General features: G+C 66.1%; 1 protein-coding gene across 3 annotated transcripts in view; it reads left to right on the forward strand.

Moving 5' to 3' along the window:
* Positions 1–190: 190 nt before the first annotated feature.
* Positions 191–12872, forward strand: part of LAMA5 (laminin subunit alpha 5) — a 59249-nt gene continuing 46567 nt past the window's right edge. For 2 of the 3 annotated variants that reach the window (XM_087445020.1, XM_087445021.1), the window contains exons 1-2: positions 191–536; positions 5344–5496. In XM_087445020.1, the coding sequence (XP_087301146.1) occupies positions 225–536; positions 5344–5496 (465 nt within the window). In that variant the 5' untranslated portion in view covers positions 191–224. The remainder of the gene's footprint in view (positions 537–5343; positions 5497–12872) is intronic. The other variant, XM_004430521.3, reaches the window with a different exon arrangement.

Below are 12872 nucleotides of genomic sequence, written 5' to 3' on the forward strand. Positions count from 1 at the left end.
GGGCCGGGGTCCGAAGGGTTAAGGCCGCCAGCCGCCCTTCCCCCGCCCCCCCCGCCCCCGCCTCCGCCTTCCCCGGGGCGCGGGGCTCGGGCGCCCGGGCGGGCCGGGGCGGGGCCTGACGTCCGCGGGCGGAGCGAGCCGGACCGCCGCCGCGCTGCACACCCGCCGGGGTCCCGCGGCGCCCGCCGTCCCTGGAGCACGGGGAGCGCGGCCCGAGCTGGACGATGGCGAAGTCAGGCGCGCGGCACTTGGCGGGGGGCGCACGGCGCGCGGGCGGGCTCCGGTGCCCCGCGCCGCTGCTGCTGGCCGGGCTGGCGCTGCTGGGCGCGGCGCGGGCGCGGGCGCGGGAGACGGCGGGCGACGGCTTCAGCCTGCACCCGCCCTACTTCAACCTGGCCGAGGGCGCCCGCATCACCGCCTCGGCCACCTGCGGCGAGGAGGCCCCGGCGCGAGGCGCCCCACGCCCCACCGAGGACCTCTACTGCAAGCTGGTGGGGGGCCCCGTGGCCGGCGGAGACCCCAACCAGACCATCCAGGTGAGCGCGGGCCGCGGGCAGGGTCGCCGCCGAGCTGGAGGGGTGAGGGGGACACCGTCCCGAGGACCCCTGCGCCAGGGACAGATCTGGCTCGGACTCTGGAACTCCAGCCCGACTCGGCGGGGGGCGCCACGGGCCGGGAGAGCCCAGGTACCGGCCGAAGCCGCTCGTCCCGTCCCGACGCCTCGGTTTCGCATTTCGGGGGACGGAAGGGACCCCAACTTGGCCACTCAGGCTCTGCCCGATAACTGCGCGTCCCTCCGAGAAGGCGGGACGCGGCGTCCCCCCGAGAAGGCGGGACGCGGCGTCCCCGGCGCGGACCCGGGGGCGGCCAGGCGCCGGTCGAGTTCGGCGGCGGTGGCGGGGCAGGAGGGGGGCGGGTGCCCAGTCCCTGGCGGCCCCAAGTCCCGGGATCCCGGCGAGGGCGGGGCTTGGCCTCCGCCGCCGGCTGCCTGTGGGGAGGGGGCGGGCCCGCTCCGCCTTCCCCTGGGACAGGCTGGAACCTGCTGGCGTCGGAATGGGACAGGGATGAGGGCGGGAGTGGCCGGGGATTCTCGAGTTTGGGGCCAGACACAGGAGGCTCTCACTGCCCCACAGCAAAGGAGGTCTAGGGACTCGGTGGGACCCTCAAGGAGGGGGGCGGCAAAGAGGGGATTTTTAACTGGGGGTGGGAACGCGGAGCTGGAATGAGGGGCAGCGTCTCTGCTCCACAGTCGGTGGTGTCCGTGGGCTTCACTCGCCCTGGAGAGACGTGGTTTCTATCCCTGAAGACCCTCAGGGAGGCACGCCCTCCGGAGGCGTAAGCCTGTGGGTGGGGAATGGGTTAGGAGGCCCCGCCCATGGACACCTGACCAAGGAAGCACCGCTGCTGAGACTAGGGGACTTAGTTTGGGGGCTGGGGTCCCCGGGGTCCCCGAGGCTCCTTGGCCGGCATGGCCTCCTGGGGTCAGCCTTGGGGGTGAGGGTAAGGGGCTCCCTGACACCCCATGCTGGGCCCCTCTTCCCACCCCTGCTGAACTTTAGGGAGAGTCTGGGGGCCCCAAGGCCGAGGTAACTTGAGCCATCTCCTCCAGGGACTGGCGGCCACCTTCCTGCTAGGAGAGGCTGGGGGAGGGGAGGCGGGTAGCTGGAGAGTGGATGAGCTGGGGTGGGCGATGAATGCAGGATCCTCAGCTGGGCCCCCTTCACTGCCTGCCTCCCCATCCTCCTTGGCCCCGCAGTGGAAGGAGGAGCTGAGAGGGGTCCCTGGTGTGGCAGCCATCCTGGGACAAAGGTGTCGCCTCCTTCGGGGTCCGGGGCTCACCTGCACGCTCTCCTCTAAGCCCAGCACAGCTGAGATGGGAGGTCTCAAGCCAGCATTTCAGAGGGGAAGCTGAGCCCTGAAGGTGCACAGCCAGACCGGGATCTGGCTGGGGTGAGCAGTGGAAATCTGGGTGGTTGTTATGGGCCCGTGGCGCATCTGGTTGGTGTCAGAGGGGCCGGGTTGAGGGAAGGAGCTTGTGTGGGGGTCTCCAAAGCTGCCCCGAGAGCCTGGCTGAGCCCCACCACCCCTCCTCACTCCCTCCTCACTGCTCAGCTGGGATCTGCCGCTCTGGCAGCCGAGGCTCCAGGCCGCCTCTGAACCCCAGACCACTCCTCCTCACTGCCCGCCCTTGTTGCCTGGGCTGGGACCGCAGGCCCTTGAGGAGGGGCAGCTGCGTGGATCCCTGCTGGGAGGCCATTTGTTGCCCCTCCTAGTGCCTGAAGGAGCCACCTGGGAGCTGGTGGCCGTGGTCAAACCCCTCTCCTCTGTCTTTCCTTACTGTGAGGCTTCCCTGCCTAAGCCTCATTCTCCTCGTCTGTAAAATGGGCACGGTGTGAGGGCCCGGTCCCCTGAAGTTATGAGCTTGACCCACGGAGCCTGGGAAGCTGTCCTAAACACAGTGACCGCCTGGCAGATGGCGGTGGCCGTGGTGCTGCACACGAGGCAGCCGGCCCTGAGTGAGCACCATCAGCCCTGCTCGTGGTCTACCAACAGAGAGGCGAAGCTTCCCTTTGGGAGTCTCTGGCACTTAGTGTTTAGCGCCCCTGTTCCGAGGCTGCCGGGCCTGGTAGGAAGACCGGCTGGTCCGACGGACACGAGCTGAACCTGCCAGAGCCCCCGCCTTCTCCTCTGGGGGCTCTGGGTCTGCTCACCACCCTGGCCTTGCCTGCAGGCCCTGTCTGCGGCTGAGTGGCCGGGCGCAGGAGGTGCCAGGGAGGCGAAGCCTCCCTTCTCTCCATCCTGAGAGCCTAGTTTTGTGTGGACATGGAGGGTGGCTCGCGGAAGATGGGCCCAAGGCTGCAGGCCGGCAGCTCCCAGGGGCCCCCTGCAGGAGATGGACAGAAGCTGGCCCGGGGCGTCCCAGCTGGGGCCTGGGTGAGGCGATCCTGTGGGCAGAGGAGCAGGCAGAGGGCAACTTGGGACCCCGGCCCTCGCAGCCTCAGGTGGGCATCGGAGGAATTCCGGGCTGGCCCCAGCCCCACAGGGGAAGTCGGGGCCTCGGCTGCCAGTGCAGTGACTCACTGGGAGGGGAAGTCTTTATCACGGCTCCCTGCTTCCTCGCACTGTTCCTGGCAGGACCCTCTGCAGCGGAGGGGCGGAGGGAGCCTGGTTTCCCCAGCCCTGTCCGCTGTGAGCCAAAGCTAGGTGGAGAGGCCGGCAGGAGGCCCATGTCACTGAGTGGCCCCCACTGGCCGTGTGGGGACAAGAGTCACCTCTCTCTGACTCTCGGGGTGGCCTGAGCAGAAACTTCCCTGGGCTGCCTCCACCCTTGAGCAGCCTCCCCATCGTGCTTACGGCCCTGGGAGGGTCCTGACCACAGGCAGCCTTCTCTGGATGGCCCGCCACCCCATCCAGATGGCCCTGGCCACCTCCTCCAAGAAGACCCCCGACCACCCCCACTCTGCCAGGCCCCTGACGACCTGCACCCACATGCGCGGTGCTTTCGGGAACCCCCTCGAGCCCCCTCCCTTGCTCACCCGCTGTGAGCCCCCGCAGGCCTGGGGAGCCAGAGCCCTGTGTTCCAGTTTGGGCGTCCCATTTGAGCTTGGCAGTGTGGCCCACAGATCTGCCACTTTTTCTGGGTATCTTCTGTTGCTCCAGCCTCTCAGTATGGCAGCTCTGGGTGGTGGGCTCAGGGACTGCAGTTAAGGAGGAGGCAGGTGTGGCCCCCCCACTGCTGAGCCCTCGGCCAGGGAGGCAGCAGATGGAGAAGCACTAACAGGCAGACAGTTCCAGGTCTCACGCAGGATAAATAAAGCAGCGTGATGCATGGGCAGGTTGTCAGGTCAGCGTCTTGGGTGGTCTAGGGCTCTGGGGCCCTGCTGAGGAGGTGACAGCTGAGCTGAGACTGAGGACAAGAGATGAGGGTGCGAAGGCCCCCAGGCAGGAACAAGGTCTGAGACGGGGTGACCCAAAGCACCCAACACAAGGGTCTTGGGAGCCCGCTGGCTGGGTGCCCGGTCTGCTGCCTTATGGTCTTGCCATCCTGGGCTCACAGTGGAAGCCAGAAGCAGATGTGTCCAGGGGTGGCAGGGGCACACTGTGCATCCGTGGAGGCTGGGGGCTCTCTGTGGCTGCCAGGCCTGGGAGTGGGGGCAGGGAATCTCCCGCGCTCCCACCTCCGACTCCTAGGATGAGGTCTGGCCCCTTGGGAGGCTGGGAGGGGTGGGATGGCCACATTTCCCAGACGTGGCCTCTCGGGCCTCAATCAGTGCCAAGTCCCAGAGGGCTGCCTTTGTGTGCGGAGGGACAGCAGGTCTGGTTTCCTCCGGGTCGGGGGTTCATCCTGCCCTCATCCAGGGCCCAGCTGTGCCCCTGAGCCCCACCCCAGGCTCCCGGCACCTGCTCCCCCTGACAGGGACAGCAGGCCAAGGCCCTGCTGGCAGCCTCCTCTGTCCCGTCAGAGGACAGGCCCCTGGCAGGTGGCTGGACCGTGACAGAAGCAGCTGCCAGGCCCCATGTGGGATCCGTGAATCCTTCAGTGGCCGAGGCAGGTGCCAGCGTTACCCCCACTCTTCGGATGGGGACATTGAGGCTCAACAGCTGCCGTGACTTGGCTGGGTCCCAGGGCTCAGAAGCGGCAGAGCCAGCAGGTCCGGGCCTCGCCTGCCGGCTGCCCGCATGCCTCCGCTCTGCAGCCTGTCCCCTCAGTCTGCCGGAATGTCTTAATTCTGTCTCTCTGGAGACCCTAATCCTGACTGCTCTGCGTGAGAGCCTGACAGGGAGGTTGTCGGGGACGGGCTGGTGGAGGCAGGGAGAGGGTCTGGCTCTTCCCATCATCCTGGCCACCTGGACCCCTCGCCTCCAAATGATCCCAGGCCTTCTGTCTGTAGGGGGCTGTGACTTGCCTCTCCACTGGCCCCTTTTCCCCCTCAGCTCCAGTTACATTGGCCTTCTTGCTACTTACTCCTTGCTTTTTCTTGCCCCAGGGCCTTTGCACAGGCAGCCCCTCTGCCTGGAGCACACCCCCATTACAGTGTAGGCCTCAGATGCCACCTTCTCAGAGAGACCTGCCTTGATTTCCCCGCCTGAAACAGGTGCCCCTCTCCCTCCCTGCTCTCCTGTTGCTTTTGTGATGGGTGTGTGCCCATCTCTCACGTGAGCCGTATCCCGAGTCGAGAATACAGTAGGTGCTCGATGTGTGTTTGCCGATCGAATGAGTGAATGGTGGACAAGGGTCTGCGGGTTAGGGGTGGAGGCCAGAGTGGTGGGGTGGGAGGGTGACTGGAGGCATCGGGGGAGTCCCAGCCCTTGTCAGCCATCTGACTGCTCCTTCCCCCACAGGGCCAGTACTGTGACATCTGCACGGCCGCGAACAGCAACAGGGCACACCCTGTGAGCAACGCCATCGATGGTACAGAACGCTGGTGGCAGAGCCCGCCACTGTCCCGTGGCCTGGAGTACAATGAGGTCAACGTCACCCTGGACCTGGGCCAGGTAGAGTCCCTTTTTTGCTAGCTGCAGCCCCCACCCTGTCTCTGGCCGAGGGCTTACTGTGGGGCATGGACCGTGAGGTCTCCACGCGGAGCTGGCTTTCGGGGCCCAGAGGCTGGGCACACGGGCTGCTGGTGGCAGGCCTGGCATGGACATAGGCATGGCAGTGGGCCCTTCTGTTGGTTCTTTGAACATCCTTGGCACACAGGGAAGGAGCAGGCTCTGTGGGGGGCTCACCAGAGGTGACGTGGGGGGTCGGGTGAGGGGCACCGAGGGGCCCGCATGGAGGCGGGCCTGAGATGCTGTGAGTCCCTGGCCTGGCGCCCTCGTGTTTACTCTGAGGAATTCCTCTGCAGGGAGCCAGGCTCTTGCTGGCCTGTGGGAGGGGCTCCAGGAATGCGGAGGAGGCCAGGAAGTGGACATTCCTGGGATACCTGTGCTGCAGTGGAGGCCACCGCCGGGGTCAGGTGTGCCTGCTCAGGCCCCGGCTCAGGGCCCACCTTGGCCTTCGAGGCTCCTGTGCAGGCGGGTGGGGGGAGGGGGGCAGGCATTTCTCAGTGACGAAGGAGCCCCCTCGGTGGACCTGGGCCGGGTCCAACTCTCACAGGCTGTGTCCCTCTCTCTCTGTGACTGCCCAGGCGCCTGGCCTTGGTGTCCTGGCCTGTGAAATGGGCCAGCAATCCCCTTGCATCCTGGGACGGGGTGGGGAGGGGGCGGGTAGATGAGGCCGAGCCTTGAAGCAGCCAGCACTGGGCCTGCCTGGGAGTCGGGGCTACAAAGTCGATCCTTCAGACCCCTACCCTGTTGGCAGGGGCGGGGAGGGAACACTGGACCATGAGTCCAGAGGTCTGAGTCCAGGCCAGCTTTGGCACTGTCATGGGGTGTGACCTGGTGGGTCTCTGCTCCTTGCTGAGCCCCCATCCCCTACAATCCTGAGGGTGTTAGAGGAGAGGGGTGAAGTGTCTCCCGTGAGCCTGGCTGGAAGGGCGGGCGCTGGGGGCAGGTTTGGGGTATGGTGTTGAGGTACCTCCTACCCCCGGCCTGGAGGCCTGCAGGCTTGACCCAGCGGGTGGGTGGGCTGTGAGGAGAGTGGGTTCAAGTCCCAGCAAGTGGCCCGGAATTTCCGGGATGTGGATTAGCTGTTATGCCCCGGGGAAAACCAGCCAGAGTCGGTGGGGGAACGGCAGGTGGGTGAGGGGAGGGCTGGGGAGGGCTGCCCATCATGGGCTCCCTGCCTGGGGGTCCCAGCTGGTGGTGTTACCTGGCCCAGGTGTGGGTAGGGCTCTGCCCATTTCCCTTCCCTCACTGAGTTTTCATTGCGTCTCTGCTTTCCTGTCTCTGGGAGCCTGGGAGGGACCTCAGAAGCCCTGAGTGACCCCGGGATCCCCTTCTCTCTGGCATCACCATGGGGGGGTGTGGGAGGGGAAGTGGAGCCTGCCCCCACCCTGGGTCAGTCAGAGGGAACTTACGCAGAGCTGGTGGGACAGGCCTGGGCAGTCTGGGGGAGGGGTGATGGCCCTAGCTGGACGCACAGGCCCAGTCTCCCTGGCAACCCTAGGGGGCCAGGTGGGCGCGGTCCCTGCTCAAGGTGCAGTGGGCAGGGCTGAGGAGGCACTGGGATGTCACCCTGCCCCACGCACTGTGGCTCTGCCCCCTCCTGGCCCTGTGGCCCACTGAGCCTCCGTCTCGACATCTGTGAACTGCGCTGGAGATGTCGGAGCAGCAGCGCATCTGCATTGTAGACGGGTCCTCGGCCAGGGAGAGGGTTTCACCACGCACATCCTGCCTCTCCAAGCCTCAGTTTCCCCAACTGTAAAATGACACAAAGGGGAAAGGGGCCATTTCCAGGGGAGAAATTTGTGGGGAGAGATTGACCCACCTGCCCATCTGCCTATCCCTCTCTCCCTCCTCCCTTTAGCAGATGAATCCACAAAGCCCCTGTCTTGGTTTGGGCGAAGGAGCTGCCAGCCCTGGTTGGGGTGGGCAGGGGAGCAGAGAGACTGCCCGCCTGTGTGCCCTGGAGTCTGGTGGGGCGGAGGGACTGCTTTCCAGCCCTTCGGGTGAGAGGAGTCTGTTTCCTGGGGATGAGCCTCTGTGGAATTCAAGAGGAAATTCCCGCATTCACTGCCTTCTCTTTTGGAAAAAGGAAGCCCACTGCCCCTTCCTCCCTGAGCCGCTCAGCAGTGCCTGGGTCCCTCAGAGTGCCCCTGCCTGCGGGGTCGGGGACAGAGACCAGGTCCTGCCGTCGGTGCCCAGTCTGAGGGTCGAGGAGCCCTACGTAGGTTAGGAAGAGGGATGCGAGGGCTCTGGAGGGGCGGTAGGGAGGGCCGGAGCACTGGGGAGAAGCGTTCCGGAGGAGTGGGCCTGGGATGTGTCTGACTGGCCCTCACTGGCACCCTGGGGTGTGGGCCCTAAGTCCTCCAGGTCTGGTGACGGGAGCAGCTGGTGCCCACAGTCAGAGATGTCCCCAGGGAGGACCCTGTGCACACTCTCCCTGACGCAGATGGGAGAAGGCCAAGCAGGAGGGGCCTGGCTAAGCCAGCACGGTCCAGGGGTCCTGACCCCCGACTGAGGCTCTCCCACTTTGGGGTCCAGGCAGTCCTTTGAGGCGCAGGTCCTGGGGTGGGGCTGGGGCTTCTGTCAGGAAGCAGGCTGAGTGGCCGTGGGTCTGGGCACTCCCCCTGCGCGCGCTGCCAGCGGCCTTTGTTCTGGGATCTGGAGCGGATGCCCCGGGAAGAGGGGCGGGGGCAGCTGGCACTGGGCACAGGAGGCCTTCATGCCCCTGGGAGGACTGAGAAAGGGGGCGAGTGAGCTGCACTGCGGCCTCCGGCTCACGCCTGGCGGGAGGAGCTGGGGCTGGCAGGGCCTGGTCCCTGCGGTGTCTCGGGATGCGGAGCCCCGTGGGGCCTCTGTGAGCCGGCTCCTTCTTTCCTCAGACCACACCTCATCCTGTTCTGATCTTTCCCATCCCAGAGTAGGGTGGGGGGGCCGTTGGACCCTCTCCTTCCCCTTTTGCAGATGGAGAAACCGAGGCTCCAGGAGCAAAGCCCTGACTGGGAAGGGCACCGAGAGGCCCAGGTCTTGGTTCCCTGCCCTCCTCTCAGTGTGGACCTCGGCTGTGCTCAGGCCTGAGAGAACCAAGTCATTGGTCTGGGCCTTGATGGGTGCCAGCCTCAGAAGAGGCGGCGGGGGCACATGAAGGCTCCATGGCTGGTGACTGAGTCCAGCGGTGACCTGCCCAGGGGTCCTCCCAGGGGCCAGGGGGTTCGTCTTATCTCCTGTCTTCCCCGGGGGCCTCCTGCCCCTCCTTCCCTGCACCCAGGGAATGGTTGGCGCTGTTTCTGACCACCCCAGCTCAGGCTGCACAGCAGGGCCGGTCCTGACTCAAGTGCCCCACCCCCCCCAAGGGGCTCTGCCATGGGGTCCCAGGCCCTGTCCCCCTTAGGCCACTGGCAGTAAGGAGCTGGGCAGGGTGAGTTGGGGCTGGCAAGGTGTTCCCCTCCCTCTCCAGACATCCCCCTGGTGTCCTGGCCGTGGGGGAGGGGTTCTCCCCAGCCGACCCCTCCCCTTACCTGCTGGCCCAGCCCACATTCCCTAGATCCGGCTTCAGGTGAAGAATGCTGATCCTCTCTGGCTGTTTTCTTCTCCTGTGCCCTGTGATGGGGCAGGAGGGCCCTTTGTCCTAGCCCTGGAGCCGGTGGAGGGGAGCAGACTGGAGGGCCAGATGGAGGGGTGCAGAGGGGGACCTGGGGCCGGCATCGGGGTGTAGGCTGGGGTGGTTGAATGTGAGTCAAAAGTGTTGGTTGAGGGCCTAGAAATACCAGGGTGAGGGGTCTGTGCCCTCCCTGGGGGACACTGGGGAGACAGGGCGCCAGTGTTGGCACCAGCTTGGGGTGCCAGGGAGCAAGGCCCTGGTGAAGCTGCTGACCACAGGGGGCTGAGTTCTCCCTGGGCACATGGGGAAATTGAGCGCCAGTGTTGAGTGACCAGGCCCCCGGTGTTGGTGTCTGAAGGAGACACTGGGCTTGGACACGGCCAGGCTGTCTGCGTTCCGTGCCTCCCGGACTCAGTTTCCTCTTGTGTCCGTGGGAGTGAGAGCACCTGTGCCTTGTAAGGGCCCCAGGACACACCGGCTGCCTTGGCTGTTGGGCTTCCCTGTGCAGCTCTGCCCACCGCAGTTCTGGGCGGCATGCCCTCGGAGGCTGGCCGGCTCAGGCCTCTCTGGGCAGGCCTCCTGGTCCCGACGTGCCTGCTGGCCTGCTGGGTTACGAGGCCGTGGCCGCTGGCCTGGCTCTCCGGGTCCGGCTGGGCGCTCAGCCATGTGGCCAGCATCCGTGAGGGTCAGCGGGGTTATTCAAGGGAAGTGGCAGGAAATGCGACCGAGGCTGGCCAGGCTCAGGTTACAGAGCCCAGTGGCCAGGACAGGTGCGGGGCGGGGCTGGACGTGGCCCCTGGAGCTGGGCTCCCTGGGGGAGGACAGCATGGGGGTCCTGGTGGCATCCCTGGGCTGGGCCCCCTCCTCCCACACAGACCCCGTCTCTCACGAGAACTGACGCACCTGCCTTTGCTTGTGCTTTGCCCAGAGGGGCCGCCCGTCCCCAGCCCTGCACATCCCACTGCTGCCACCCTCGCCCTCGTTGGCTGCACGTGGCCCTCCTGGCACACTTGTCTCTGGGCACACAGAGATGCCCCCCACCACCTCACGCTGGACCCCCCAGGCCCTGGCGGCTCCCGTTTTCCATCTGTTTTTAAACAAACCCCACGGCATTGGTCTCCTGCAGTACTGCTCATCGGAGACTAAACTGTTTGGGTTTCGGGGTCCCCTTGGGATAAACTGCACTTCCTGTGGCCTGGGGCTGACCATCTGGCCTGACCTGGGCTGGGCTGTAGGGAGGAGGGGACGGGGCAGGGAGCACTGGGTGGGACTTGAAAACTCCCCTTCAAGGCAGGGGGCCCAAGACCACCTCTGGGTGGTTGGGGGCCTCTGAGTGCCCCCCAGACCCAGCTCTATCGAGGGTGTGGGCCACATGGGGCATTTGTCCTCCACTCTGGTTGGTGAGCTCCTGCACACCCGTCGGGGGCCCTTCTACCCCCGCCCATTCCCTGAAAGTACCCCCACCCAGCTCTGCAGTTAGGCACCCTGCCCAACAGAGTGGGGGTCCCCAGCGCCTCTGCCTGTCCTCTCTGGATTTCCATGTTTTGTTTTTCTTCCCAGCAGTGGCTTTTCCATTCCCTGTCTCTCTGGAGCCGGGTCCCCGTGTGGCCTGTTTTCGGGCTCCCTGATCTCATTGTGCTGACGGCTATGCTTATTTACCCAGTTGGGGGCCTGAGTAGACACACCCGCCCTGCCCCGGCCTGGCCCCGCTGCCCCTGCTGTGGTGTTTATCTTTATCGAGGTTTCCAGATGGGGTCTCTGCCGAGAGGGTGGACATGTTGAGGAGAGGGCAAACCTGGGGGGGGCTGGGCTGGGCAGATTCAGCACAATGGCCCCGAAGGCCGGCCCAACAGTCTGGGGGGTCCAGGAGGTCAGGGTGCCCCAGGGCTCACTCCCAGGGGAAGGGGCAGGGAGCTAGCCCGGACGCCTAGTCTAGGAGGGGCTTCCTGCCTCCACCCGGCCACAGCCTGGGACCCTGGCCCATCCCCAGGAATCGCCAGGGGGCCCTGCTTCCTGAGGGGCCGGGGCTGAGTCACAGACTGCCTGGTGATTCACCCGCCCAGCCCGGCGGGTGGGGGCTGGGTCCCCCCTCCCCCAGAACAGGGGCACGAGGCCTGGCCTGGGTCTCCCCAGCCCTGAGACGGGCCCAGGCAGAGGTGGGTGTGCTGGCCCTGACCCCCTTGTTCTCCCGGGGGTTCCAGCGTGGCCCTGCCCTTGGTGACGTGGGTGCCTGAGCCCGGAAGTCACCCTTTGCAACTGCCTGCCCCCCAGGGGCTACAGAGACCTGGGGGGATCTGAGCACCAGTTTTCCTCTCTAGCCCTCCCCGTGCTGTCCAGACCGAAGCCCTGGCCCCTGCACACTCCCTTTCCCCACTCTGCCTCTGGACACCAGGGTGTGTGGTGTGGCCTCGGGTGTCCTCTGCAGCGTCCCTGCCAGGTGGCTTCTGCTTGCACACCTCCAGGGGTCTCGGAACTGTTGCGCCATCTTGAAAGGCACCGAGTCTGACCCACACCTGCACTGTGTTCATCTTCCCACTGCCCCATGCCCAGGGAGGGGAGGTGACCGCCTGGGGCCGCACGGCCACTGGAGCCTGGAACCCACCCGACCCCGTGCCCTCCGGGCTCTCGCCACCCTGGCAAGCAGTGGTCCTGGGGGCACATCCCCTCCTGGGGAGTCCTGGCCCTCCATGGTCAGGCAGGGCGTGGGGGCCGGGGGGTGGTGGCCAAGAGGCAGGTCCGGCTGCTGTCCTGGAGACGTGCCTGCCCCGAAATAGCCAGATTGTTAAAAATAGCTCGGAGGCTTTTGTGGCTTTTGCTTTAAAAGACGTTTTTTTCCTTCTGCACAGAATCTGTAGCAGCAGGAAAGGTCAGCGCGAGTTGGCAGCGGAGCGGAGCGGGCGGGGCAGGGGGAGGGCTGTGTCCAGGGAGGCCAGGGGTCTGCGCCCGCCCCCGGGTCATGCCCAGGGCGGCTGTGTGGCCCTGGGAGCTGGGATCAGGTCAAGGGTAGATGGGGAGCACTGGGTGCACACCCTCTCTCCCCTCCGGCCTGGGCCAGGGCCTCGGGGACAGCCGTCCGGGGCCCCTGTGAGACAGACAGATGACCAGGTGGACAGACAGACAGAGGCAGGGTCTTGCATTAGCTCATCCCGGCGTGCCGGGCGTGGGCGCAGAGGTCCCATGCCACCCTTGTCCTGCCTGATCAGTGTTTTCGAGTCAATATTTGTGCAAGTGCTCTCAGCTGGGAAAAATGCGACCGGCCCGCCGACCTGGGGGAGGGACAGAGCTGGCCAGCGGAGGGTGCAGCCTGGTGGCCTCACTCAGGGAAAGGCGGGGGTGGGTCCCAGGGGGCTTGACGGGAGCTTTTAATCTCCTCGGGGGCCTTTGGTGGGGGCCGTGCCGTCGGCTCCCCAAGAGCAGCCTGCGTTTGTGTTTCACACACACCTCGGCCCCCCAGGCCCTCCGACCCCACCAGGGCTCCCTGGAATGCCTGAGCAGTGGCCAAGGTGCCAGCCTGGGTGTAGGGTCCGTCCCCCCGGAGGCTTGAGCCCCTCCCCCGACCGGGCTGGGCAAAATGGAAGATGACCTCAGAGCCTGGCAGTGGGTGAAAAGCCCTGTGCCCACCCCGCTCCCACCCCCGGGAAAGGCCTCTCCTGGCTTCACTTGGGCCTGCTCCTGCAAACGCCAGACCTTCCGGGAAGGGCCGGACACAGAATGGGTGTGTCTC

The sequence above is a fragment of the Ceratotherium simum genome, chromosome 21, assembly GCF_057802395.1.
Source record: "Ceratotherium simum simum isolate JZ-2026a chromosome 21, ASM5780239v1, whole genome shotgun sequence".
Classification (NCBI taxonomy): Eukaryota; Metazoa; Chordata; class Mammalia; order Perissodactyla; family Rhinocerotidae; genus Ceratotherium; species Ceratotherium simum.